The sequence below is a fragment of the Nerophis ophidion genome, linkage group LG02 (assembly GCF_033978795.1).
Source record: "Nerophis ophidion isolate RoL-2023_Sa linkage group LG02, RoL_Noph_v1.0, whole genome shotgun sequence".
In the NCBI taxonomy this organism is placed as follows: Eukaryota; Metazoa; Chordata; class Actinopteri; order Syngnathiformes; family Syngnathidae; genus Nerophis; species Nerophis ophidion.
Window position 1 is genome coordinate 4,619,261 of NC_084612.1, and position 26,847 is coordinate 4,646,107.

Consider the following 26,847-nt stretch of genomic DNA (forward strand, 5'->3'; position numbering starts at 1 on the left):
TAATCCCACACAGCTAACATTTTTACCGTAAATTTTAATTCACACAGTGTCTTAACGGTTAGAACACAGACCTGTGGATGTGTTGAAGGTGTGCTGGAAAATGCGGAACTGAGCGTAGGGAGTAGCAGAAGAGTGGAACGTAATTTTTAAATTGGTGTGTTGGAAAACATGGACCGGATTATTTTTAAAAACTGGATCTGGATCGACATTTTCCCATGCCTTGCCGATACGCATTTTTTGGCAAATATCGGTGGCCGTTCCGATCCAAATATCAGCTCGGGACAACCCTAGAACAGACACATTCTGAAAATATTACAATAAAAATATAGAAAAAATTCCCGGCAGATCCATGAAGGAATGTTTTTTAACTGAATGCATTTACATGTGCATAAACATTTGTTTTCTTTTGTAATATAATTTTAAAAAAATGAATTAAGTAACTTTTTCCAGAACACAATATAGAATGTGAGATATAACAGGATAATGCATACATTGATCATTTGTTTTCAAGACAGTTGCAATAAAGTGGAACCCCGAAAATTTACCGAGGGACCCAATTTAAATGGGGTCCCTATATATATGTATATATATATATATGTAAATATATATATATACATACATATATATATATATATGTATGTATACATATATATATACATATATATATATATATATATATATATATATAAAGAGGCAGGTAAAACGTTAAAAACAGTTTAAACATTTCAAAGTCTCATGCTGAGTTAAAAGCCAATTAGTAAAAATGGGTTTTAAGAAGGGTCTTAATTGTAGTCAAAGAAGGGGCCTGTCTCACATGGAGAAGGATATCGTTCCAGAGTGTGCGACCTTCAAAAGACTCGATTCGTTTGCGAACATCTAATCTCTAAATCACACGCTTGTTTTAATACTAGTCAAATCCTTCGAAATGGACCAAACAACGTTAATTTATTCGTTTTTTGTTTGTAAATCAGCCATAATTTGCTCTGAAAATGCACCGTAGAGGGACACAAGCTTTGTTTGTCGGAATCATGCGTCTTACATAATGACAGCAGGGTTAATGTTGTTGTTGTGTAAGAATGAAGGCTTTCTACTGCACATCTTCAACTCTCTTCTGTCGTGTGTGGATTCTTATATTTCTACCCTTTTTGAGACATCAACAAGGAAAAGTACCTTCCATATGAGGACTGGGGAACAAGTTAGGACCAAAACCATGGCCCCAATAGAGAAAACCATTACATTTTATAGAAAAAATTTATCAAAATTAGGGCAGTCCCACAAAGGAGGGCTTATTTAAATTGACTGTGTGTCGGATTTAAAAGTGCTCCCCCTCTGGTCAACATATGAAATAACAAGTGTGCGTAAAAAAAAATTTGAAGTGCTCCCCCTCTGGCCAACATAAGTATTAAGAAGTGTGTGTAAGAAATTGAAATGTGCCCCCCTTGGCCAAAATTAATAAAAAAAATAATTGAATAAATATGTATAGAGAGACATACTGTAATAACTTGACGTAAATAATGAAGCTTGAAAACCAATTACAAACAAAAAAACAAACAAATGAACTAAGTCTTTTTCACACAATTTGTCGATTTTTTTCTTGTAAAATTAGAAATCTTTTCCCATATTCTTTCTGTTTCTGTAATGTTACAATATTTTCTTGTAAAATTATCACTTTTTAATGTAAAATTATAACTTTTTCCTTAAAGGGTGGCATTTGTCATATTCAATTCTGACTTATATCACAATATTGCCAATTTTTAGTTGTTCTTGTAAAATAGTGAATTTTTTGGGGGTAAAATGACTTTTGTCATAATTTTGCCAAGTAAAATTCAGATTATTATACCATGAATTGATTAACGTGGACCCCGACTTTGTCAAACTTGGACAAGGAGAGTTTTCCCGAGGTGCAAATCGAATGAAGTGGAAACAGCGATGGCATCTTTTTATTTTGACACTACAACTAAAAAACAGGAACCAACAAAAAGCGCGCACGATGGCGGTACAAAAACTGCCTAAGGAAACTAGCACAAAGGCAATTGACTATGAACTATAAACAAAAAACTTACTTGACATGGAAACGTGAACGAGACATGGATCATAGCAAGGTGCGTAGCAGGTGGTAGACGTGAGAAGGAGGTGATGTTGCCAGGCTGACTATCTGGTTACTGTGGCTTAAATAATACTATGGTGATTACAAACAGGCGTGAGACATGAGGACAGGGGCGTGACATGAGGACAAGGTGAAAACTAATGAGTTGCTATGGTAACAAGACAAACAAGGAAGTGCAGGAACAAGAACTGAATGTCCAAACAACAAAACCAAACATGACCAAAACAAAACATTGATCCCATGGGTGTGGCGGACTTAGACAAGTTGAAAAACTTATTGGGTGTTACCATTTAGTGGTCAATTGTACGGAATATGTGCTGAACTGTGCAATCTACTAATAAAAGTTTCAATCAATCAATCAATATTATTATAATATTGACGACATTTTCAAGTTTTCTTATAGAATTGTGACTTTTGTCGGGTAAAATTCCGACCCTTTTTCCTAAAATTGCCAAAATCTTAAGCTTTTCTTGTAAAATTGCCACTGTTATTGAGTAAAATTCCAACTTTTATCATAACATTGCACAAATGTCCAGTTTTTCTTGTAAAATGTTGACTTGCATTGAGTAAAATGACAACTTTTATTTTAATATTCCCAAACTTCCAACTTTTTCTTGTGGAATTGTGAACTTTTTTGTTGTGAAATTCCAACTCTCTCGAAATGTGTCCGTCATTCTTGTTTGGTGTTAGCTCACAGTGTGGCGCATATTTGTAACAGTGTTAAAGTTGTTCATACGGCCACCCTCAGTGTGACCTGTATGGCTGTTGACCAAGTATGCTTGGCATTCACTTGTGTGTGTGTGTGTGTATGTGTGTGTGTGTGTGTGTGTGTGTGAAAAGCCTACGCAAAGGAAGCTTTGCGTGGGCTTTTTTGCATTTGCATACTGTGTATATATTTTTAAAGTTGTAAATACACATCTTTGTACATCTATTAAGGGTGGTCTTAAAGAGGTGGGCATTTTTCGGAGGTTTCAAGAAGGTCAGAAATTACAGAATGTGTGTGCGTGTGTGTGTGTGTGTGTGTGTGTGTGTGTGTGTGTGTGTGTGTGTGTGTGTGTGCGCCTGCCTTGTGGGAAAAATACCCAGTCAGGATTTAGGTTTAAGACAGTGTTATTCTTTTCCATAGTGAACTAGGAGCCTCACATAACCATTTCCAGATGAAAATGGGATCTAGCGAGGTTTTAAAAAAAGAAAATATATAAAACCCCTCTAGGGTTCCTGCAAAGAAGGCAGATGGCAGCTGGGAGCAACCCACTGGGAGAAAGTCACTCATGTGGTAGAGAGCGGAGTTTTCCTTCCATAAAAAAACATGTCGAGGTTTCTCTTTTAGGGTTTGTTAAAATAGCGACATCAGCGACACTTCTGTTTTTTGTTTTGTTTTTACGATGGATTTTGCTCGCCGAGGAAGTGACGATTCAGCCACAGATTTGAGTTTTGAAGACCACAATGAGAGCCGGTGTTTGTACCTTACTCGCATATAGGGATGGGAATCAAACACCGGTTCTGTTTGGAATCGGCTCCGAGTGTATCAATTCCTTGGAATCGCTTGCCAGTAGGGATGTCCGATAATATCAGACTGCCGATATTATCGGCCGATAAATGCTTTAAAATGTAAAATCGGAAATTATCGCTATCGGTTTAAAAATTATCAGGATTTTTGACTTTTTAAAACGCCGTGAATGCAAAGCATACTTGGTCAACAGCCATACAGGTCACACTGAGGGTGGCCGTATAAAGAACTTTAACACTGTTACAAATATGTGCCACACTGTGAACTAACACCAAACAAGAATGGCAGACACATTTCGGGAGAACATCCGCACCGTAACACAACATAAACACAACAGAACAAATAACTTTACAATGTAATATCGGAAATTATCGGTATTGTTTTAAAAATTATCAGGATCAATTCCAAAAAGTTAAATTTTTGACTTTTTAAAACGCAGCTGTGTACACGGCCCTTGGGAGATGTACGGCGCGCCAATAAACCTTAAAGGCACTTCCTTTGCGTAGGCTTTTCACACACACACACACACACACACACACACACACACACACACACACACACACACACACACACACACACACACACACACACACACACACACACACACACACACACACACACACACACACACACAACTGAATGCAACACATACTTGGTCAACAGCAATACAGGTCACACAGAGGGTGGCCGTATGAACAACTTTAACACTGTTACAAATATGCGCCACACTGTGAACCCACACCAAACAAGAATGACAGACACATTTCGGGAGAACATCCGCACAGTAACACAACATAAACACAACAGAACAAATAACTTTAAAATGTAATATCGGAAATTATCGGTATTGTTTTAAAAATTATCAGGATCAATTCCAAAAAGTTAAATTTTTGACTTTTTAAAACACAGCTGTGTACACGGACCTAGGGAGATGTACGGCGCGCCAATAAACCTTAAAGGCACTTCCTTTGCGTAGGCTTTTCACACACACACACACACACACACACACACACACACACACACACACACACACACACACACACACACACACACACACACGGGATCTTTCTGTGTGGAGTCTGCATGTTCTCCCCGTGAATGCGTGGGTTCCCTCCGGGTACTCCGGCTTCCTCCCACTTCCAAAGACATGCACCTGGTGATAGGTTGATTGGCAACACTAAATTGGCCCTAGTGTGTGAATGTGAGTGTGAATGTTGTCTGTCTATCTGTGTTGGCCCTGCGATGAGGTGGCGACTTGTCCAGGGTGTACCCCGCCTTCCGCCCGATTGTAGCTGAGATAGGCGCCAGCGCCCCCCGCGACCCCGAACGGGAATAAGCGGCAGAAAAGGGATGGATGGATGGATGTACTGTACCAGGGGTACGGAACCTATGGTTCTCGAGCCAGATGTGGCTCTTTTTGATGACTGCATCTGGCCTCAGAATAATCTTAGCTGACGTTGCTTAACACGATAATTAATTAATAATTCCGCTGGTAATCATAGTGTTAAAAATAACGTTCAAAATATAAAACATTCTCATGCATTTGAATCCATCCATCTGTTTCTTTCGCACCTGTTCAAGAAGTCGCATTAATGGTCAAAAGTATTTTATTTATTATTTGTTAGCTTCGGAATAACAACGTTATTAAAAAGAATAAGAGATGCATCTATTTTTGTTGTAATCATGGAAAGTCAAAATAAAAGAGGAGGCATAGAATTCTCTTGTCAGAATGTGGGACGACACTTTACAAGGGTACAGGGTCTACGCGTTTCTCCTCATTGAGCTAAATTGAATCCTGTCTCTGTTTAATTCCTTGCTTCTTGTCTGTTTAATAAATGTCATCAGTGTTTGAACCTGACACTTTAAGTGTTAAAAATATTATATGGCTCTCACGGAAATACATTTTAAAATATTTGTCTTTCATGACTCTCTCAGCCAAAAAAGGTTCCCGACCCCTGTACTGTACTGTGCAATCTACTAATAAAAGTTTCAATCAATCACTCAATTTATCCTCGGTGAATCTCATTACAGTGTTATCGGTACTTTTGTCAACCGCAGAGCAATGTTTTTTTTTGTCGTCTTCTCTCAGGTAAATGAGCTGCTAAGCTAGGATGAGTCGTCACTATCTTCCCAGCATTAGTCTTCCTTAAACGTTAGGTGTTGTTTTGATAGCGATGACGTTTTGACTTTTCCCGTAAGAGCGTCTCTCTTAAAAGTGTCTGGTTATATGATATTTCATTGACAGGTCAGATAAAGGATGGACAGAGCCACGCAGCTGGTTTTATGTGTATAACTTTTGCACGTTTTCCTCGAGTCGCGTGTTCCCCGTCCAAGTGGCCGCTGGTGACCCCGTAGAAGTGACGGCGTTTGTTTTACGAGCGGAACGCTTTTCTCCATTTTCTTCAGATAAAAATGACCGAAGAGCTATTTAGTAGTCATCATGTCAGTAACAGCTCGACACGGCTGCTTTTAGAGACTTTCACTTGGCTTTTTTTCCCCCCTAAACAGGTGACTTTTTTCTTTATTTTTTCCAGCTGGAGGATCACATTTAAACTCTTTGTTGAGCTGTGCCATTCCAGACTTGCTTCACTTTTTCTGCACTTTTATCTTTGCCTTCCTTTAAATCAGGGGTCAGCAACCCAAAACGTTGAAAGAGCCGAATTGGACCGCAAACACAAAATATAAATCGATCTGGAACCGCTAAAAATGAAAATACTTTTATATAAGTGATTTAATGATGGCAACACATGATGTAAGTGTCTATATTAGCTATATTAGCCTACTATCAAAATGACTTTAAAAGTCCTATATAAGTGTTGCAATGAAGGCAACACATGATGTGTCTATATTAGCCTACTATCAAAATGACTTTAAAAGTCTTATATAAGTAATTTAATGAAGGCAACACATGATGTAAGTGTCTATATTAGCTATATTAGCCTACTATCAAAATGACTTTAAAAGTCTTATATAAGTAATTTAATGAAGGCAACACATTATGTAAGAGTCTATATTAGCTATATTAGCCTACTATCAAAATGATTTTAAACGTCTTATATAAGTGTTTTAATGAAGGCAACACATGATGGAAGTGTCTATATTAGCCTACTATCAAAATGACTTTAAAAGTATTTTATAAGTGTTATAATGAAGGCAACACATGATGTAAGTCTCTATATTGGCTATACTAGCCTACTATCAAAATTACTTTAAAAGTCTTATATAAGTGTTATGATGAAGGCAACACATGATGTAAGTGTCTATATTAGCTATATTAGCCTACTATGAAAATGACTTTAAAAGTCTTATATAAGTGTTATAATGAAGGCAACACATGATGCAAGTGTCTATATTAGCTATATTAGCCTACTATCAAAATGACTTTAAAAGTCTTATATAAGTGTTATAATGAAGGCAACACATTATGCAAGTGTCTATTTAGCTATAGTAGCCTACTATCAAAATGACTTTAAAAGTCTTTTATAAGTGTTATAATGAAGGCAACACATGATGCAAGTGTCTATATTAGCTATATTAGCCTACTATCAAAATGACTTTAAAAGTATTTTATAAGTGTTATAATGAAGGCAACACATGATGTAAGTGTCTATATTAGTTGTATTAGCCTACTATCAAAATGACTTTAAAAGTCTTATATAAATGTTATAATGAAGGCAACACATGATGCAAGTGTCTATATTAGCTATATTAGCCTACTATCAAAATGACTTTAAAAGTCTTATATAAGTGTTATAATGAAGGCAACGCATGATGTAAGTGTCTATATTAGCTATATTGGCCTACTATCAAAATGACTTTAAAAGTCTTATATAAGTGTTATGATGAAGGCAACACATGATACAAGTGTCTATATTAGCTATATTAGCCTACTATCAAAATGACTTTAAAAGTCTTATATAAGTGTTATAATGAAGGGAACGCATGATGTAAGTGTCTATATTAGCCTACTATGAAAATGACTTTAAAAGTCTTATATAAGTGTTATGATGAAGGCAACACATGATGCAAGTGTCTATATTAGCTATATTAACCTACTATCAAAATGACTTTAAAAGTCTTATATAAATGTTATAATGAAGGCAACACATGATGTAAGTGTCTATATTAGCTATATTAGCCTACTATCAACATGACTTTAAAAGTCTTATATAAGTGTTATAATGAAGGCAACGCATGATGTAAGTGTCTATATTAGCTATATTAGCCTACTATCAACATGACTTTAAAAGTCTTATATAAGTGTTATAATGAAGGCAACACAGGATGTAAGTCTCTATATTGGCCTACTATCAAAATGACTTTAAAAGTCTTATATAAGTGTTATAATGAAGGCAACACATTATGCAAGTGTCTATTTAGCTATATTAGCCTACTATCAAAATGACTTTAAAAGTCTTTTATAAGTGTTATAATGAAGACAACACATGATGTAAGTGTCTATATTAGCTATATTAGCCTACTATCAAATTGACTTTAAAAGTCTTATATAGGTGTTATAATGAAGGCAATACCTGATGCAATTGTCTATATTAGCTATATTAGCCTACTATCAAAATGACTTTAAAAGTATTTTATAAGTGTTATAATGAAGGCAACACATGATGTAAGTGTCTATTTAGCTATATTAGCCTACTATCAAAATGACTTTAAAAGTCTTTTATAAGTGTTATAATGAAGACAACGCATGATGTAAGTGTCTATATTAGCTATATTAGCCTACTATCAAATTGACTTTAAAAGTCTTATATAGGTGTTATAATGAAGGCAATACCTGATGCAATTGTCTATATTAGCTATATTAGCCTACTATCAAAATGACTTTAAAAGTCTTATATAAGTGTTATAATGAAGGGAACGCATGATGTAAGTGTCTATATTAGCCTACTATGAAAATGACTTTAAAAGTCTTATATAAGTGTTATAATGAAGGCAACACATGATGTAAGTGTCTATATTAGCCTACTATGAAAATGACTTTAAAAGTCTTATATAAGTGTTATGATGAAGGCAACATATGATGCAAGTGTCTATATTACCTATATTAACCTACTATCAAAATGACTTTAAAAGTCTTATATAAATGTTATAATGAAGGCAACACATGATGCAAGTGTCTATATTAGCTATATTAGCCTACTATCAAAATGACTTTAAAAGTCTTTTATAAGTGTTATAATGAAGACAACACATGATGTAAGTGTCTATATTAGCTATATTAACCTACTATCAAAATTACTTTAAAAGTCTTATATAAATGTTATAATGAAGGCAACACATGATGTAAGTGTCTATATTAGTTGTATTAACCTACTATCAAAATGACTTTAAAAGTCTTACATAAATGTTATGATGAAGGCAACACATGATGCAAGTGTCTATATTAGCTATATTAGCCTACTATCAAAATGACTTTAAAAGTATTTTATAAGTGTTATAATGAAGGCAACACATGATGTAAGTGTCTATATTAGTTGTATTAGCCTACTATCAAAATGACTTTAAAAGTCTTATATAAATGTTATAATGAAGGCAACACATGATGTAAGTGTCTATATTAGCTATATTAGCCTACTATCAAAATGACTTTGAAAGTATTTTATAAGTGTTATAATGAAGGCAACACATGATGTAAGTGTCTATATTAGTTGTATTAGCCTACTATCAAAATGACTTTGAAAGTCTTATATAAGTGATATAATGAAGGCAATGTCAGGCTTGGACAAAGGATTGAACTCAGATGCAGAGTAGGGATACTTTGTTAGGCTTTTATTTTGAAGGCTCTTTCACATCCAGAGTCAGAGTAATACAATATCTACAAATAGCAAAAAACTGTCGAAAAAGGTTCCAAAAAAACGGAACAACCGAGAACCTCTCCTAAACGGAGGAAAATACAAAATACAAAAACAAAGACAAAATATAATTAGCGCCGTGTCTGCTATAAAACGTATTAACATAAAACGCTCCAACAGGAGGAAGAAAACAATGACAATGACAATTTCTACACTTAATCTTAATCTAATAATGGTTAACAAAAAATCACTCAATAAATTTGAGGAAAGAAAGATTCGTAGGAAAAAAATAAATAACTTACCACTTTCGGTTGAAAAAACTAAATAACCCAATCACTCAACTGAGGAGGAGAAAAGTCAAACTCAAAATAGCAGCGTGGGAATTCAGGATGCAGGAATATAAGCGTGGGGCGAGGCATGGACATGGACATGGAAGCAAGACAGGCACGAAAACTCGAGACAATCTGGCACACAACACGGGGAGGCGTGGGCTTATATGACACATGAGGGTAATGGAAAACAGGTGGAAACAATCAGGGGTCAGAAATGACATCAGACTGATGACACAAGAGGAAGGGCAAGTGGTCTGAAACAAGAGGAGTTAGTTTTCAAAATAAAACATGCAATTCACAAGACAAAGGAAACCAAATCTTCATCGACAGAAATGTTGAAATATAGTATTTATTCTACACATTTTTACAACATTAAAAAACATTAGTAAAACTTCTCAGAGTGTAAGATAACTCCTGAGTATGACTGGCTCAGAATGGCCAAAGGTATAGATGTTTGTTTCCAAGATTCGGGAAACGGCAAGCTGTCTTCTTTTATGGATTTATCACAATCTTTGGCAAGCTAGGTAATATTTGCTGTGGTCTGGAACAACATGGCACCCGAACAACAGAAATGCAGCCAATATTACATACAGATAATGTGTCACCAGACATGCAAATATCAATCAATCAATGTTTGTTTATATAGCCCTAAATCACAAGTGTCTCAAAGGGCTGCACCAGCCATGAGGACATCCTTGCCACGTAGGGGCAAGGAAAAACTCACAAAACCCAGTGGGATGTCAATGTGAATGACTATGAGAAACCTTGGAGAGGACCGCAGATGTGTTTTTTGAACTTAAATTCATATTTTGTTGAAGTATTATTCAATAGATATATTTATAAAGGATTTTTGAATTGTTGCTATTTTTAGAATATTTTAAAAAGATCTCACGTACCCCTTGCCATACCTTCAAGTACCCCCAGGGGGTACGCGTACCCCCACTTGAGAACCACTGATCTAAGTGTTAGCTTTAGTTTCCTGCGTTAAGTTGTGCCTTCCCTTTCTGCGCCTTTTGTTTGTCCCTTTTTTGATAGTTAGATTAATAAATATGTTTCTACCTTCACGCCAGGTCCGAAATAGTCCGTCTGCAACCTGGGAGAACAAACTTCGCATTAAGCTTCGAACACCCCCGCTTCCCCCGCCCCTGTCATGAGACTTTTGAACACTGAATTTTTGCAATGTGTGTCGTGTTTTTTCCTCCTACCGAAACTATATTACAACAAAAACCCCAGGACGAAGAGACGGTAGACGAAGTGCAGAAAAGAATGTGTTTTATTTAGGACGAGGCAGGCACACTGTCAACATTACCTACTCATTGGCCTAGTGATCGTACTTACATTTGAGTAATTTACACAATCCTGTTTATGTCGTCAGTGTCACGGTTGCGCTTGATTTCTATTGGCGTGACCCCAGCACGAAGAGACGGTAGACGGAGTGCAAAAAAGAATGTGTTTTATTTAGGACAAGGCAGGCACACTGTCAACATTACCTACTCAGTGGCCTAGTGGTTAAACATTTGAGTAATTTACACGATCCTGTTAATGTCATCGGTTGCACTTGATTTCTATTGGCGTGACCCCAGGATGAAGAGACGGTAGATGGAGTGCAGAAAATAATGTGTTTTATTTAGGACAGGGCAGGCACACTGTCAACATTACCTACTCAGTGGCCTAGTGATCGTACTTACATTTGAGTAATTTACACGATCCTGTTTATGTCGTCAGTGTCACGGTTGCGCTTGATTTTTATTGGCGTGACCCCAGGACGAAGAGACGGTAGACGGAGTGCAAAAAAGAATGTGTTTTATTCAGGACAAGGCAGGCACACTGTCAACATTATCTACTCAGTGGCCTAGTGATCGTATTTACATTTGAGTAATTTACACAATCCTGTTTATGTCGTCAGTGTCACGGTTGCGCTTGATTTCTATTGGCGTGACCCCGAAACGAAGAGACGGTAGACGGAGTGCAAAAAAGAACGTGTTTTATTTAGGACAAGGCAGGCACACTGTCAACATTACCTACTCATTGGCCTAGTGATCGTACTTACATTTGAGTAATTTACACGATCCTGTTTATGTCGTCAGTGTCACGGTTGCGCTTGATTTCTATTGGCGTGACCCCAGGACGAAGAGACGGTAGACGGAGTGCAAAAAAGAATGTGTTTTATTTAGGACAAGGCAGACACACTGTCAACATTACCTACTCAGTGGCCTAGTGGTTAAACATTTGAGTAATTTACACGATCCTGTTTATGTTATCGGTTGCACTTGATTTCTATTGGCGTGACCCCCGGACACAGAGACGGTAGACGAAGTGCAGAAAATAATGTGTTTTATTTAGGACGAGGCAGGCACACTGTCAACATTACCTACTCAGTGGCCTAGTGGTTAAACATTTGAGTGATTTACACGATCCTGTTAATGTCTTCGGTTGCACTTGATTTCTATTGGCGTGACCCCAGGACACAGAGACGGTAGACGAAGTGCAGAAAAGAATGTGTTTTATTCAGGACAAGGCAGGCACACTGTCAACATTACCTACTCATTGGCCTAGTGATCGTACTTACATTTGAGTGATTTACACGATCCTGTTTATGTCGTCAGTGTCACGGTTGCGCTTGATTTCTATTGGCGTGACCCCGAAACGAAGAGACGGTAGACGGAGTGCAAAAAAGAACGTGTTTTATTTAGGACAAGGCAGGCACACTGTCAACATTACCTACTCAGTGGCCTAGTGGTTAAACATTTGAGTAATTTACACGATCCTGTTTATGTCATCGGTTGTGCTTGATTGCTATTGGCGTGACCCCAGGAGGAAGAGATGGTAGATGGAGAGCAGAAAATAATGTGTTTTATTTAGGACAGGGCAGGCACACGGTCAACACTACCTACTCAGTGGCCTAGTGATCGTACTTACATTTGAGTAATTTACACGATCCTGTTTATGTCGTCAGTGTCACGGTTGCATTTGATTTCTATTGGCATGACCCCCGGACACAGAGACGGTAGACGAAGTGCAGAAAAGAATGTGTTTTATTTAGGACCAGGCAGGCACACTGTCAACATTACCTACTCATTGGCCTAGTGATCGTACTTACATTTGAGTAATTTACACGATCCTGTTTATGTCATAAGTGTCACGGTTGCGCTTGATTTCTATTGGCGTGACCCCCGGACACAGAGACGGTAGACGAAGTGCAGAAAAGAATGTGTTTTATTTAGGACCAGGCAGGCACACTGTCAACATTACCTACTCAGTGACCTAGTGGTTAGAGTGTCCACCCTGTGAGTTCAAACCCCGGCCGAGTCATACCAAAGACTATAAAAATGGGACCCACTACCTCCCTGCTTGGCACTCAGCATCAAGGGATGGAATTGGGGGTTAAATCACCAGAAATGATTCCTGGCCGCGGCCACCGCTGCTGCTCACTGCTCCCCTCACCTCCCAGGGGGTGATCAAGGGTGATGTGTCAAATGCAGAGGATAATTTTGCCACACCTAGTGTGTGTGTGACAATCATTGGTACTTTAACTTTAACATTAGTCAAAAAACCAGGGTCTCTTGGGGATAAACGCCCCTGATTAGTGATCAGGGACAGGTGAACCAGGCTTATTACCTAAACAAGAGCAGGTGAGGAGAAGCAGTGCTCAAGCTACAGGCAACGTGGCTGAGACAGGACGTGGTCAAGGTCTAAACCAGGGGTCACCAACGCGGTGCCCGCGGGCACCAGGTAGCCCGTGAGGACCAGATGAGTCGCCCGCTGGCCTGTTCTAAAAATAGCTCAAATAGCAGCACTTACCAGTGAGCTGCCTCTATTTTTTTTTAATTTGATTTATTTACTAGCAAGCTGGTCTTGCTTTGCTCGACATTTTTAATTCTAAGGGAGGCAAAAGTCAAATAGAATTTGAAAAGCCAAGAAAATATTTTAAAGACTTGGTCTTCATTTGTTTAAAAAAAATCATTTATTTTTATACTTTGCTTCTTATAACTTTCAGAAAGACAATTTTAGAGAAAAAAAAATACAACCTTAAAAATGATTTTAGGATTTTTAAACACATACCTTTTTACCTTTTAAATTCCTTCCTCTTATTTCCTGACAATTTAAATCAATGTTCAAATAAAATTATTTTTTTTAATTGTAAAGAATAATAAATACATTTTGATTTAATTCTTCATTTTAGCTTCTGTTTTTTTCGACAAAGAATATTTGTGAAATACTTCTTCAAACGTATTATGATTAAAGTTCAAAAAAATTATTCTGGCAAATCTAGAAAATCTTTGTAATCAAATTTAAATCTTATTTCAAAGTCTTTTGAATTTCTTTTGAAATTTTTGTTCTGGAAAATTTAGAAGAAATAATGATTTGTCTTTGTTTGAAATATAGCTTGGTCCAATTTGTAATATATTCAAACAAAATGCAGATTGGATTTTAACCTATTTAAAACATGTCATCAAAATTCTAAAAATTATTTTAATCATGAAAAATTACTAATGATGTTCCATAAATAATTTTCAAATTTTTTAAAAAAGATTCGAATTAGCTAGTTTTTCTCTTCTTTTTTTGGTTGAATTTTGAATTTTAAAGAGTCGAAATTGAAGATTAACTATGTTTCAAAGTTGAATTTAATTTTTTTCCTTTTTTCTCCTCTTTTAAACCGTTCAATTAAGTGTTTTTTTTTTTTTTAATCATTTATTCTCTACAAAAACCTTCCGTAAAAGGAAAAAAAATGTACGACAGACAGAAATACCCATGTTTTTATATATATAGCTTTATTAATTAAAGGTAAATTGAGCAAATTGGCTATTTCTGGCAATTTATTTAAGTGTGTATCAAACTGGTAGCCCTTTGCATTAATCAGTACCCAAGAAGTAGCTCTTGCTTTCAAAAAGGTTGGTGACCCCTGGTCTAAACTGAACCATCTAAGCATGGGAAGCGTCCACTGATTTTTGGGACTGATGATGTTCCTCTCCAGTCCACCGGGGGGCAGCAATGTGCAATACAAAGCAGTATGTTTTTATTTACGCCTGCATACATGGTGCAATCTCCACAGAGTCCGGGCTGCGATGGATACCTGGGCTCCGGGAAGGTGACGGACTCCTGCGGCGTGTGCGGAGGCGACAACGCCACCTGCAGGTTGGTCTCGGGAGTGTTCCAGCACTCCCTGTCCAAGATCGGCTACCACAAGATCGCGGAGATCCCGCCAGGGGCCACCAAGATCAACGTGACGGAGATGGCCAAGAGTCGCAACTACCTAGGTGAGGGGGATACTCCGTCCGTCCGAACGTGACTTAAATAACAAAAATTGTTATTTGGCCCTTGGCGAGCCTCTATTCACTGGAAAGCAGGGGTCTACAACAGGGGCCCCTCAAAGATTTCCTCGATTGGACTTTGTCATATATTTCATTTTTCCACAAATGTAAACACACATTCCAACACACTGTAGTTTTGTTTAGGAAAGGCATTTTTAAGATATAAACAACTAAGTTATTGTTTTCATGATAGCTAACGATTAGCACTCTAGTTGCCTGCTGGCGATCTCCGGACTAGTTGCCAGCTAACAATTACTGCTCTAGTTGTCAGCTAGCGATTAGCGCACCGCTTGCCAGCTGTTAATTTGCTACCTAGTGATTAGCTTACAAGTTGCTGGATACTGATTTATTTGTCTGCTAGCGATTAGCACTCTAGTTGCCGGTGAACTGGTTGCCAGCGAACAAATAAGGATCGAGTTGTCAGCTTGCAATCAACGCACCGCTTGCCAGCTGTTTGATTGCTAGCTAGTGATTAGCTTACTTGTTGCTGGATAGCGATTTATCTGTCAGCTAGCGATTAGCACTCTCGTTGCCGGCTGGCGATCTCCGGACTAGTTGCCAACTAAAAAAATTGTGCTCTAGTTGTCAGCTAGCGATTAGCGCACCACTTGCCAGCTGTTTGATTGCTAGCTAGTGATTAGCTTACTAGTTGCTGGATAGAGATGTACGTGTCAGCTAGCGATTAGCACTCTAGTTACCTGCTGGTGAGCTCCGGACTATAGATGCCAGCTAACAGTTAGTGCTCTAGTTGTCAGCTAGTGATTAGCGCACCACTTGCCAGCTGTTTGATTGCTAGCTAGTGATTAGCTTACTAGTTGCTGGATAGCGATTTACTTGTCAGCTAGCGATTAGCACTCTAGTTGCCTGCTGGTGAGCTCCGGACTATTTGCCGGCTAACAAATAACGATCCAGTTGTCAGCTAGTAATTAGTGCATGGCTTGTCAGTTGTTTGGTTACAACTAGTGATTAGTTTACTAGTTGCTGGATAGCGATTTACTTGTCAGATAGCGATTAGCACTCTAGTTGCCTGCTGGTGATCTCCGGACTAGTTGCCAGCTAACAATTAGTGCTCTAGTTGTCAGCTAGCGATTAGCGCACCGCTTGCCAGCTGTTAATTTGGTAGCTAGTAAATATCTTACAAATTGCTGGATACCGGTTTTATTTGTCTGCTAGCGATTAGCACTCCAGTTGCCTGCTGGCGATCTCCGGACTATAGCTGCCAGCTAACAATTAGTGCTCTAGTTGTCAGCTAGCGATTAGCGCACAGCTTGACAGCTGTTTGGTTGCTAGCTAGTGATTAGTTTACTAGGTACTGGATAGCGACTTACTTGTCAGCTAGCGATTAGCACTCTAGTTGCCTGCTGGCGATCTCCGGACTAGTAGCCAGCTAAAAAAATAGTGCTCTAGTTGTCAGCTAGCGATTAGCGCACCACTTGCCAGCTGTTTGATTGCTAGCTAGTGATTAGCTTACTAGTTGCTGGATAGAGATGTACGTGTCAGCTAGCGATTAGCACTCTAGTTACCTGCTGGTGAGCTCCGGACTTTAGATGCCAGCTAACAGTTAGTGCTCTAGTTGTCAGCTAGTGATTAGCGCACCACTTGCCAGCTGTTTGATTGCTAGCTAGTGATTAGCTTACTAGTTGCTGGATAGCGATTTACTTGTCAGCTAGCGATTAGCACTCTAGTTGCCTGCTGGTGAGCTCCGGACTATTTGCCGGCTAACAAATAACGATCCAGTTGTCAGCTAGTAATTAGTGCATGGCTTGTCAGTTGTTTGGTTACAACTAGTGATTAGTTTACTAGTTGCTGGATAGCGATTTACATGTCAGATAGCGATTAGCACTCTAGTTGCCTGCTGGTGATCTCCGGACTAGTTGCCAGCTAACAATTAGTGCTCTAGTTGTCAGCTAGCGATTAGCGCACCGCTTGCCAGCTGTTAATTTGGTAGCTAGTAAATATCTTACAAATTGCTGGATACCGATTTATTTGTCTGCTAGCGATTAGCACTCCAGTTGCCTGCTGGCGATCTCCGGACTATAGCTGCCAGCTAACAATTAGTGCTCTAGTTGTCAGCTAGCGATTAGCGCACAGCTTGACAGCTGTTTGGTTGCTAGCTAGTGATTAGTTTACTAGTTACTGGATAGCGACTTACTTGTCAGCTAGCGATTAGCACTCTAGTTGCCTGCTGGCGATCTCCGGACTAGTAGCCAGCTAAAAAAATAGTGCTCTAGTTGTCAGCTAGCGATTAGCGCACCGCTTGCCAGCTGTTTGATTGCTAGCTAGTGATTAGCTTACTAGTTGCTGGATAGAGATGTACTTGTCAGCTAGCGATTAGCACTCTAGTTGCATGCTGGTGAGCTCCGGACTATAGATGCCAGCTAACATTAGTGCTCCAGTTGTCAGCTAGTGATTAGCGCACCACTTGCCAGCTGTTTGATTGCTAGCTAGTGATTAGCTTACTAGTTGCTGGATAGCGATTTACTTGTCAGCTAGCGATTAGCACTCTAGTTGCCTGCTGGTGAGCTCCGGACTATTTGCCGGCTAACAAATAACGATCCAGTTGTCAGCTAGTAATTAGTGCATGGCTTGTCAGTTGTTTGGTTACAACTAGTGATTAGTTTACTAGTTGCTGGATAGCGATTTACTTGTCAGATAGCGATTAGCACTCTAGTTGCCTGTTGGTGATCTCCGGACTAGTTGCCAGCTAACAATTAGTGCTCTAGTTGTCAGCTAGCGATTAGTGCACCGCTTGCCAGCTGTTAATTTGCTAGCTAGTAAATAGCTTACAAATTGCTGGATACCGATTTATTTGTCTGCTAGCGATTAGCACTCCAGTTGCCTGCTGGCGATCTCCGGACTATAGCTGCCAGCTAACAATTAGTGCTCTAGTTGTCAGCTAGCGATTAGCGCACAGCTTGACAGCTGTTTGGTTGCTAGTTAGTGATTAGTTTACTAGTTACTGGGTAGCGATTTACTTGTCAGCTAGCGATTAGCACTCTAGTTGCCTGCTGGCAATCTCCGGACTAGTTGCCAGCTAACAATTAGTGTTCTAGTTGTCAGCTAGTGATTAGCGCACCGCTTGCCAGCTGTTTGGTTGCTAGTTAGTGATTAGTTTACTAGTTACTGGGTAGCGATTTACTTGTCAGCTAGCGATTAGCACTCTAGTTGCCTGCTGGCAATCTCCGGACTAGTTGCCAGCTAACAATTAGTGTTCTAGTTGTCAGCTAGTGATTAGCGCACCGCTTGCCAGCTGTTAATTTGCTATCTAGTGATTAGCTTACAAGTTGCTGGATACTGATTTATTTATCTGCTAGCGATTAGCACTCTAGTTGCCGGCTGGCAATCTCCGGACTAGTTGCCAGCTAAAAAAATAGTGCTCTAGTTGTCAGCTAGCGATTAGTGCATCGCTTGCCAGCTGTTTGATTGGTAGCTAGTGATTAGCTTACTTGTTGCTGGATAGCGATTTACTTTTCAGCTAGCGATTAGGACTCTAGTTGCCTGCTGGCGATCTCTGGACTAGTAGCCAGCTAACAATTAGTTCCCTAGTTTTCAGCTAGCGATTAGCGCACCGCTTGCCAGCTATTAATTTGCTGGCTAGTGATTAGCTTACAAGTTGCTGGATAGCGATTTATTTTTCTGCTAGCGATTAGCATTCTAGTTGCCGGCGGGCGATCTCCGGAGTAGTCGCCAGCTAACAAATAACGATCGAGTTGCCAGTTAGCGATTAGCGCACAGCTTGCCAGTTGTTTGGTTGCTAGATAGTTATTAGTTTACTAGTTGCTGGATAGTGATTTACTTGTCAGCTAGCGATTAGCACTCCAGTTGCCTGCTGGCGATCTCCGGACTATAGCTGCCAGCTAACAATTAGTGCTTTAGTTGTCAGCTAGCGATTAACGCACAGCTTGGCAGCTGTTTGGTTGCTAGCTAGTGATTAGTTTACTAGTTACTGGATAGCAATTTACTTGTCAGCTAGCGTTTAGCACTCTAGTTGCCTGCTGGCAATCTCCGGACTGGTTGCCAGCGAACAAATAACGATCGAGTTGTCAGCTAGCGATTAGCGCACCGCTTGCCAGCTGTTTGGTTGTTAGTTAGTGATTAGCTTACTAGTTGCTGGATGGTAATTTACTTGTCAGCTAGCGATTAGCAATCTAGTTGCCTGCTGGCGATCTCCGGACTATAGATGCCAGCTAACAATTAGTGCTCTAGTTGTGAGCTAGCGATTAGCACTCTAGTTGGCGGCTGGCGATCTCTGGAATAGTTACCAGCTATCAATTAGTGCTCTAGTTGTCAGCTAGCGATTAACGCACAGCTTGGCAGCTGTTTGGTTGCTAGCTAGTGATTAGTTTACTAGTTACTGGATAGCAATTTACTTGTCAGCTAGCGATTAGCACTCTAGTTGCCTGCTGGCGATCTCCGGACTAGTTGCCAGCTAACATTTAGTGCACTAGTTGTCAGCTAACGATTAGCCCACCGCTCGCCAGCTGTTTATTTGCTAGCTAGTGATTAGCTTATTAGTTGCTGGATAGCGATTTGTTCATCAGCTAGCGATTAGCGCTCTAGTTTCCAGTTAGCGGTTACTGCTCCCGTTGCCATCTACTGATCTGCTCGCTAGTTGCCAGCTAGTAATTTTCACACAAGTTTCAAGCCTAGCAATTAGTGCTCTGTTTGCCAGGTAGCGATTGGCGCACAAGTTGCAAGCCTAGCAATTAGTTCTCTAGTCGCCAGCTAGCGATTAGCGCACCACTTGCCAGCTGTTTGGTTGCTAGCTAATGATTTGCTTACTAGTTGTTGGATAGCAATTTATTTGTCAGCCAGTGATTAGCGCTCTAGTTGCCAGTTAGCGTTTAGTGCTCTCGTTGCCGGCTGCTAATCGGCTTGCTAGTTGCCAGCTAGCGATTGCCGTACGAGTTGCAAGCCTAGCATATAGTGCTTTAGTTGCCAGCTAACAATTTGTGGCTTAGTGACCAGCAAGCGATTGGTGCGTCTGTTGACAGCTAGCAATTAGTGATATAACTGCCAGCTAGCGATTGCCGCACAAGTTTCAAACCTAGTAATTAGTACTGTATTTCCCAGCTAGCAATTTGTGGACTAGTGACCAGCAAGCGATTGGTGCATCTGTCGCCAGCTAGCAATCAGCGCTCTAATTGCCACTCAGCGATAAGTTGTCTTGTTTCTAGTTAGCGACTAGCGTGCTTGTTTCCCGCTAGCAATTAGCACTCTAGTTTACAGCAAGCAGCTATCAGTTATGCAAATGCCAGTCTAGTTGCTAGCTAATGATTAGCTTGCTAGTTGCTGGATAGCAAATAGCAATTTCGTTGTCAGCTGCTCTCGTTGACGCTCAATGATCGGGGCTAGCAATTGGTGCATCAGTTGCAAGCTCACAACTAGCGCTCTAGTTGCCAGAGGGCAATGTGTGCGCCTGTTGCCAACGAGCAATTAGGGCTCTGATTGCCATTTCTAAAAATCAGCTTTCTCATTGTTAGCTTGTGATTAGTGCGCTAGTTGATATCTTGCGATTAGTAAGTACGATTAGCATCACTACAACTATTATTTGAATATATTACCAGTGCACAGTAAAAATGATTCCCGAGTCCTGGGCGTGGCCACCGCTGCTGCTCACTGCTCCCCTCACCTCTCAGGGGGTGACCAAGGGTGATGGGTCAAATGCAGAGAATAATTTCGCCACAGCTACTGTGTGTGTTTGACTACCATTGGTACTTTAAAGGCCTACTGAAACCCATTACTACCGACCACGCAGTCTGATAGTTTATATATCAATGATGAAATATTAACATTGCAACACATGCCAATACGGCCTTTTTAGTTTACTAAATTACAATTTTAAATTTCCCGCGAAGCATCCTGTTGAAAACGTTGCGGAATGATGACGCTTATGTTGACGCGTGCTTGTGACGTTATTGGTTGGAGCGAACATGTCAGCCCGGCACCACACACGGCTAAAAGTCGTCTCTTTTCATCGCATAATTACACAGTATTTTGGACATCTGTGTCGCTGAATCTTTTGCAATTTGTTCAATTAATAATGGAGACGTCAAACAAGAATGCTGTTTGCGGTCAAGCGAACAAGTTTCTCTACATCAACCAGCAAGTTTTTTGATCGGAAAATTGTGATATTAAGTCGGCTCTTACCGGAGACGTCAGTGGATTATGCGTCCTCGTGCAGCAGCTGTCAAAAAGGCAGCTGTGATCTTGGCTCAGAGACACTGGCGTTCACCGCAGCCATCCGACTTTCAGGTATGACTTTACAATCTCACTAAAACACTATTAAAACAATAAGCAGATAAGGGATTTTCCAGAATTATCCTAGTAAATGTGTCTAATTACATCTGAAACGCTCCCTGCTGGAGCCGTCGCCTTTTCTTTCTTTTTTTTTCTAGTCCTTTACTCTAAATTTCCTCATCCACGAATCTTTCATCCTCGCTCAAATTAATGGGGAAATCGTCGCTTTCTCGGCCCGAATCGCTCTTGCTGCTGGAGGCGATGATTATAAACAATGTGAGGATGTGAGGATCTCTACAACCAGTGATGTCACGCACACATCGTCTGCTACTTCCGGTAAAGGCAAGGCTTTTTTATTAACGACCAAAAATTGCGAACTTTATCGTGGATGTTCTCTACTAAATCCTTTCAGCAAAAATATGGCAATATCGCAAAATGATCAAGTATGACACAGAATGGACCTGCTATCCCCGTTTGAATAAGAAAATCTCATTTCAGTAAGCCTTTAACTTTAACTTTAACAAAGTACCTTTAGGACCAGTTTAAAATAAAAAAAAAATGTTTCTGCAATAACATAAGTAGGGGAAGGGGGTCCCTGCTCCATCAGTTTGGGGGTCCTTGGCCTGGACAAGGTTACGAAACCTAAAAACAGCAATTAGCACCCAACCCCCCGCTCCAGAATAAAAAAAAATCAATAAGTTTCATACTTTGACTAGAACATTATTATCAATCAATCATCAATCAATGTTTATTTATATAGCCCCAAATCACAAATGTCTCAAAGGACTGCACAAATCATTACGACTACAACATCCTCGGAAGAACCCACAAAAGGGCAAGGAAAACTCACACCCAGTGGGCAGGGAGAATTCACATTCAGTGGGACGCCAGTGACAATGCTGACTATGAGAAACCTTGGAGAGGACCTCAGATGTGGGCAACCCCCTCCCCCTCTAGGGGACCGAAAGCAATGGATGTCGAGCGGGTCTAACATGATACTGTGAAAGTTCAATCCATAGTGGCTCCAAGACAGCAGTGAGAGTCCCGTCCACAGGAAACCATCTCAAGCGGATCAGCAGCGTAGAGATGTCCCCAACCGATACAGGCGAGCGGTCCATCCTGGGTCCCGACGAGCGGTCCACCCTGGGTCTCGACTCTGGACAGTCAGTACTTCATCCATGGTCATCGGACCGGACCCCCTCCACAAGGGAGGGGGGGACATAGGAGAAAGAAAAGAAGCGGCAGATCAACTGGTCTAAAAAGGAGGTCTATTTAAAGGCTAGAGTATACAGATGAGTTTTAAGATGAGACTTAAATGCTTCTACTGAGGTATAATAGTTAATAGGTATAATAGTATAATAGTATAATTAGTGGTAGGACCCCTCTTATAAAGGATTTGACCCCCACCCCACATATTCATTCCTTCAATAAAACTATTTTTGTTCTTCACACACTCCTTTTAACGCCTGTGTAAACTTACACTCACAGTGTTTTTCTACTGGACTCCACGTAATCCAGGGAGTGTCGGAAGTGTGTTTGTGGGAGAAGGGGAGGGCAGAGGGAACACTTTTCTGGAGAATTTACTGCCATTTAGCTTGTAAGTTCTTCTATTAAAGCAAAACATAGTGATTTGCTTCTTAAAGTTGGCTGCATGCGTGGAAAGTGACAGACTTCTTTGGGAAAGAACTTACCTCGGGTCATACAGTTCAGGGTTGGAGCAGAATTGTGTGTGTGTGTGGGGGGTTTGGGGGGTTAAAGTCGGAAAAAACGTTGCTGCTGCTACAAAACGTCAGATTACTTCACTAAGCAAAAGTCAGTGTTTCGAAGTTCATTGTAGAAAAATGTACTGCTTCAAAATGTGCTGTCACGTGACTTCAAACTTGACACCTCATCGCAAGATCGATTGCTTCAGTCTTAATTTATCGGACGTATTGTCGAATTTTTATACACCAACATTTTAAGACACTGAATTCTTATTCACTGAATTTTTTATCCATTGAAATTCTATACAATGATTTTTTTATTTACCGAATTTTTATACAGTGAAATTTGAAACACTGAATTTTTAAAAACTGACATTTTCAACACTGAATTTTTACATACTGATTCTTTTATACACTAAATATTTTATACACCGAAATTTTATATAATGAATTTTTAAATAAATAAATAAATAAATGGGTTGTACATGTATAGCGCTTTTCTACCTTCAAGGTACTCAAAGTGCTTTGACACTACTTCCACATTTACCCATTCACACACACATTCACACACTGATGGAGGGAGCTGCCATGCAAGGCGCCAACCAGCACCCATCAGGAGCAAGGGTGAAGTGTCTTGCTCAGGACACAACGGACGTGACAAGGTTGGTTCGAGGTGGGATTTGAACCAGTGACCCTCGGGTTGCGCACGGCCACTCTCCCACTGCGCCACGCCGTCCCTATACACTTTTATACACTAAAATTTCATATTCTGAATTTAAAGAAACTGAATTTTTTATACACTGAATATTTTATTCACCGCATTTTTGTACACTGAAATTTTAAACACTGAATTTTTAAAAACTGAAATTTTCAACACTGAATTTTTCATATTCTAAATTTTTTATACACTGAATTTTTTATGCACTGAATATTTTATACACCGAAATTTCATATGCTGTATTTTTATACAGTAAAATGTCATACATAGAATTTTTTATACGCTGAATTTTTATACACTGAATTTTTAAACACTGATTTTTTTTTACACTTAATTTGGTCCAAACCAAAATTTCAAACGCTGAATTTTTATGCACTGAAATTTTCAACGGTGAATTTTAATACTCTGATTTTTTATACACTGTATATTTAAACACTGAATTTGTATACACTGAATTTTTTAAACATTGAATTTTTTTATACACTCAATTTTTAAACTGAAATTTTCACATACTGAAATTTTTAAACACCAAACTTTTCCTACACTGAAATTTTCAACACTGATCTTTTTATACACTGAATTTTTTTTCGCAAAAATTTTAAACACTGAATTTTTATACACTGAATTTTCATACACTGAATTTTTATACAATGAATTTTTTGTACACTGAAATTTTATAGACTGAAATTTTTATTCACCGGATTTTTATATACTGAAATTTTAAACACAGAATTTTTTTAAATTGATATTTTCAACACTGAATTTTTATATATTGAATTTTTTATACACTGAATTTTTTTACACTAAATATTTTATACACCGAAATTTCATATACTGAATTTTTATACATTCAAATTTCATACACTGAATTTTTAAAAACTGAATTTTCATACACTGAATTTTTTATTCACCAAATTTTTATACACTAAAATTTTAAACACTGAATTTTTATACACTTAATTTGGTATACACCAAAATTTCATACGCTGAATTATGATGCACTGAAATTTTCAACAATGAATTTTAATACACTGATTTTTTTATACACTCAATATTTAAACACTGAATTTTTATACACTGAATATTTTATACACTATATTTTCAAACACTGAAATTTTCACATACTGAAATTTTTAAACACCAAACTTTTACTACACTGAAATTTTCAACACTGATATTTTGATACACTGAATTTTTATCTGCAAAAATTTTAAACACTGAATTTTTATACACTGAATTTTCATACACTGAATTTTTATACAATGAATTTTTTATACACTGAAATTTTATAGACTGAAATTTTTATTCACCGGATTTTTATATACTGAAATTTTAAACACAGAATTTTTTAAAAAGTTGTTTTTGTCAACACTGAATTTTTATATACTGAATTTTTTATACACTGAATTTTTATACACTAAATATTTTATACACGGAAATTTCATACACTGAATTTTTATACACTAAAATTTCATACACTGAATTTTTAAAAACTGAACTTTCATACACTGAATTTTTATAACCTGAATTTTGTATTCGCCAAATTTTTATACACTAAAATTTTAAACACTGAATATTTATACATTTAATTTGGTATACACCAAAATTTCATACGCTGAATTATTATGCACTGAAATTTTCAACAGTGAATTTTAATACACTGATTTTTTTATACACTCGATTTTTAAACACTGAAATTTTCACATACTGAAATTTTTAAACACCAAACTTTTCCTACACTGAAATTTTCAACACTGATATTTTGATACACTGAATTTTTATCTGCAAAAATTTTAAACACTGAATTTTTATACACTGAATTTTCATACACTGAATTTTTATACAATTAATTTTTTATACACTGAAATTTTATAGACTGAAATTTTTATTCACCGGATTTTTATATACTGAAATTTTAAACACAGAATTTTTTTAAATTGATATTTTCAACACTGAATTTTTATATACTGAATTTTTTATACACTGAATTTTTATACACTAAATATTTTATACACTAAATATTTTATACACGGAAATTTCATACACTGAATTTTTATACACTAAAATTTCATACACTGAATTTTTAAAAACTGAACTTTCATACACTGAATTTTTATAACCTGAATTTTGTATTCGCCAAATTTTTATACACTAAAATTTTAAACACTGAATATTTATACATTTAATTTGGTATACACCAAAATTTCATACGCTGAATTATTATGCACTGAAATCTTCAACAGTGAATTTTAATACACTGATTTTTTTATACACTCGATTTTTAAACACTGAAATTTTCACATACTGAAATTTTTAAACACCAAACTTTTCCTACACCGAAATTTTCAACACTGATCTTTTTATACACTGAATTTTTATCCGCAAAAATTTTATACACTGAGTTTTTCGACACTGAATTTTTAAACACTGACTTTTTATACACTGAATCTTTTATACAGTGAATTCCTGTATGCACAATTTTTTCATACGCTGAATTTTTAAAGAGTGAATTTTTTATACACTGAAATGTTCATGGCTGGATTTTTATACATTTAACTTTTAAACATTACGTTTTTAAATATGTCGACAAAATGTTTTTAACACACACAACACACACACACACACACACACACACACACACACACACACACACACACACACACACACACACACACACACACACACACCCGCCAGGAAGCTAATTTGTACCCTTGACCCCAATGTGATAAATGCATGAATGGTTATTGAAATATAGATCCTTGACAGGACTACAGTTAAAAGGGCGTGTTTGCAAACTGGTAGAAATTGTACATAAAATAACGTGTCTAAAAGTGTACAAACTTAACACCTTTTATCCTCACAATACAATTTTCTTACATTCAACATTTCGCTCTAGACACACACACACACACACACACACACACACACACACACACACACACACACACAGACACACACACCCACGCCAGGAAGCTAATTTTTACCCTCGACTCCAACGTGATAAATGCATGAATGGTTATTGAAATATAGATCCTTGACAGGACTACAGTTAAAAGGGCGTGTTTGCAAACTGGTAGAAATTGTACTTGAAATAACTTGTCTAAAAGTGTACAAA

The 26,847-nt window shown here is 38.1% G+C and overlaps 1 protein-coding gene across 1 annotated transcript in view; it reads left to right on the top strand.

Annotated features, from left to right (window-relative positions):
- The window catches only part of LOC133536246 (thrombospondin type-1 domain-containing protein 4-like), a 133,096-nt gene that overhangs the window by 83,841 nt on the left and 22,408 nt on the right, over positions 1-26,847 (top strand). Inside the window, exon 8 of the mRNA XM_061876633.1 lies at positions 14,813-15,017. Within this exon, the coding sequence (XP_061732617.1) occupies positions 14,813-15,017 (205 nt within the window). The remainder of the gene's footprint in view (positions 1-14,812; positions 15,018-26,847) is intronic.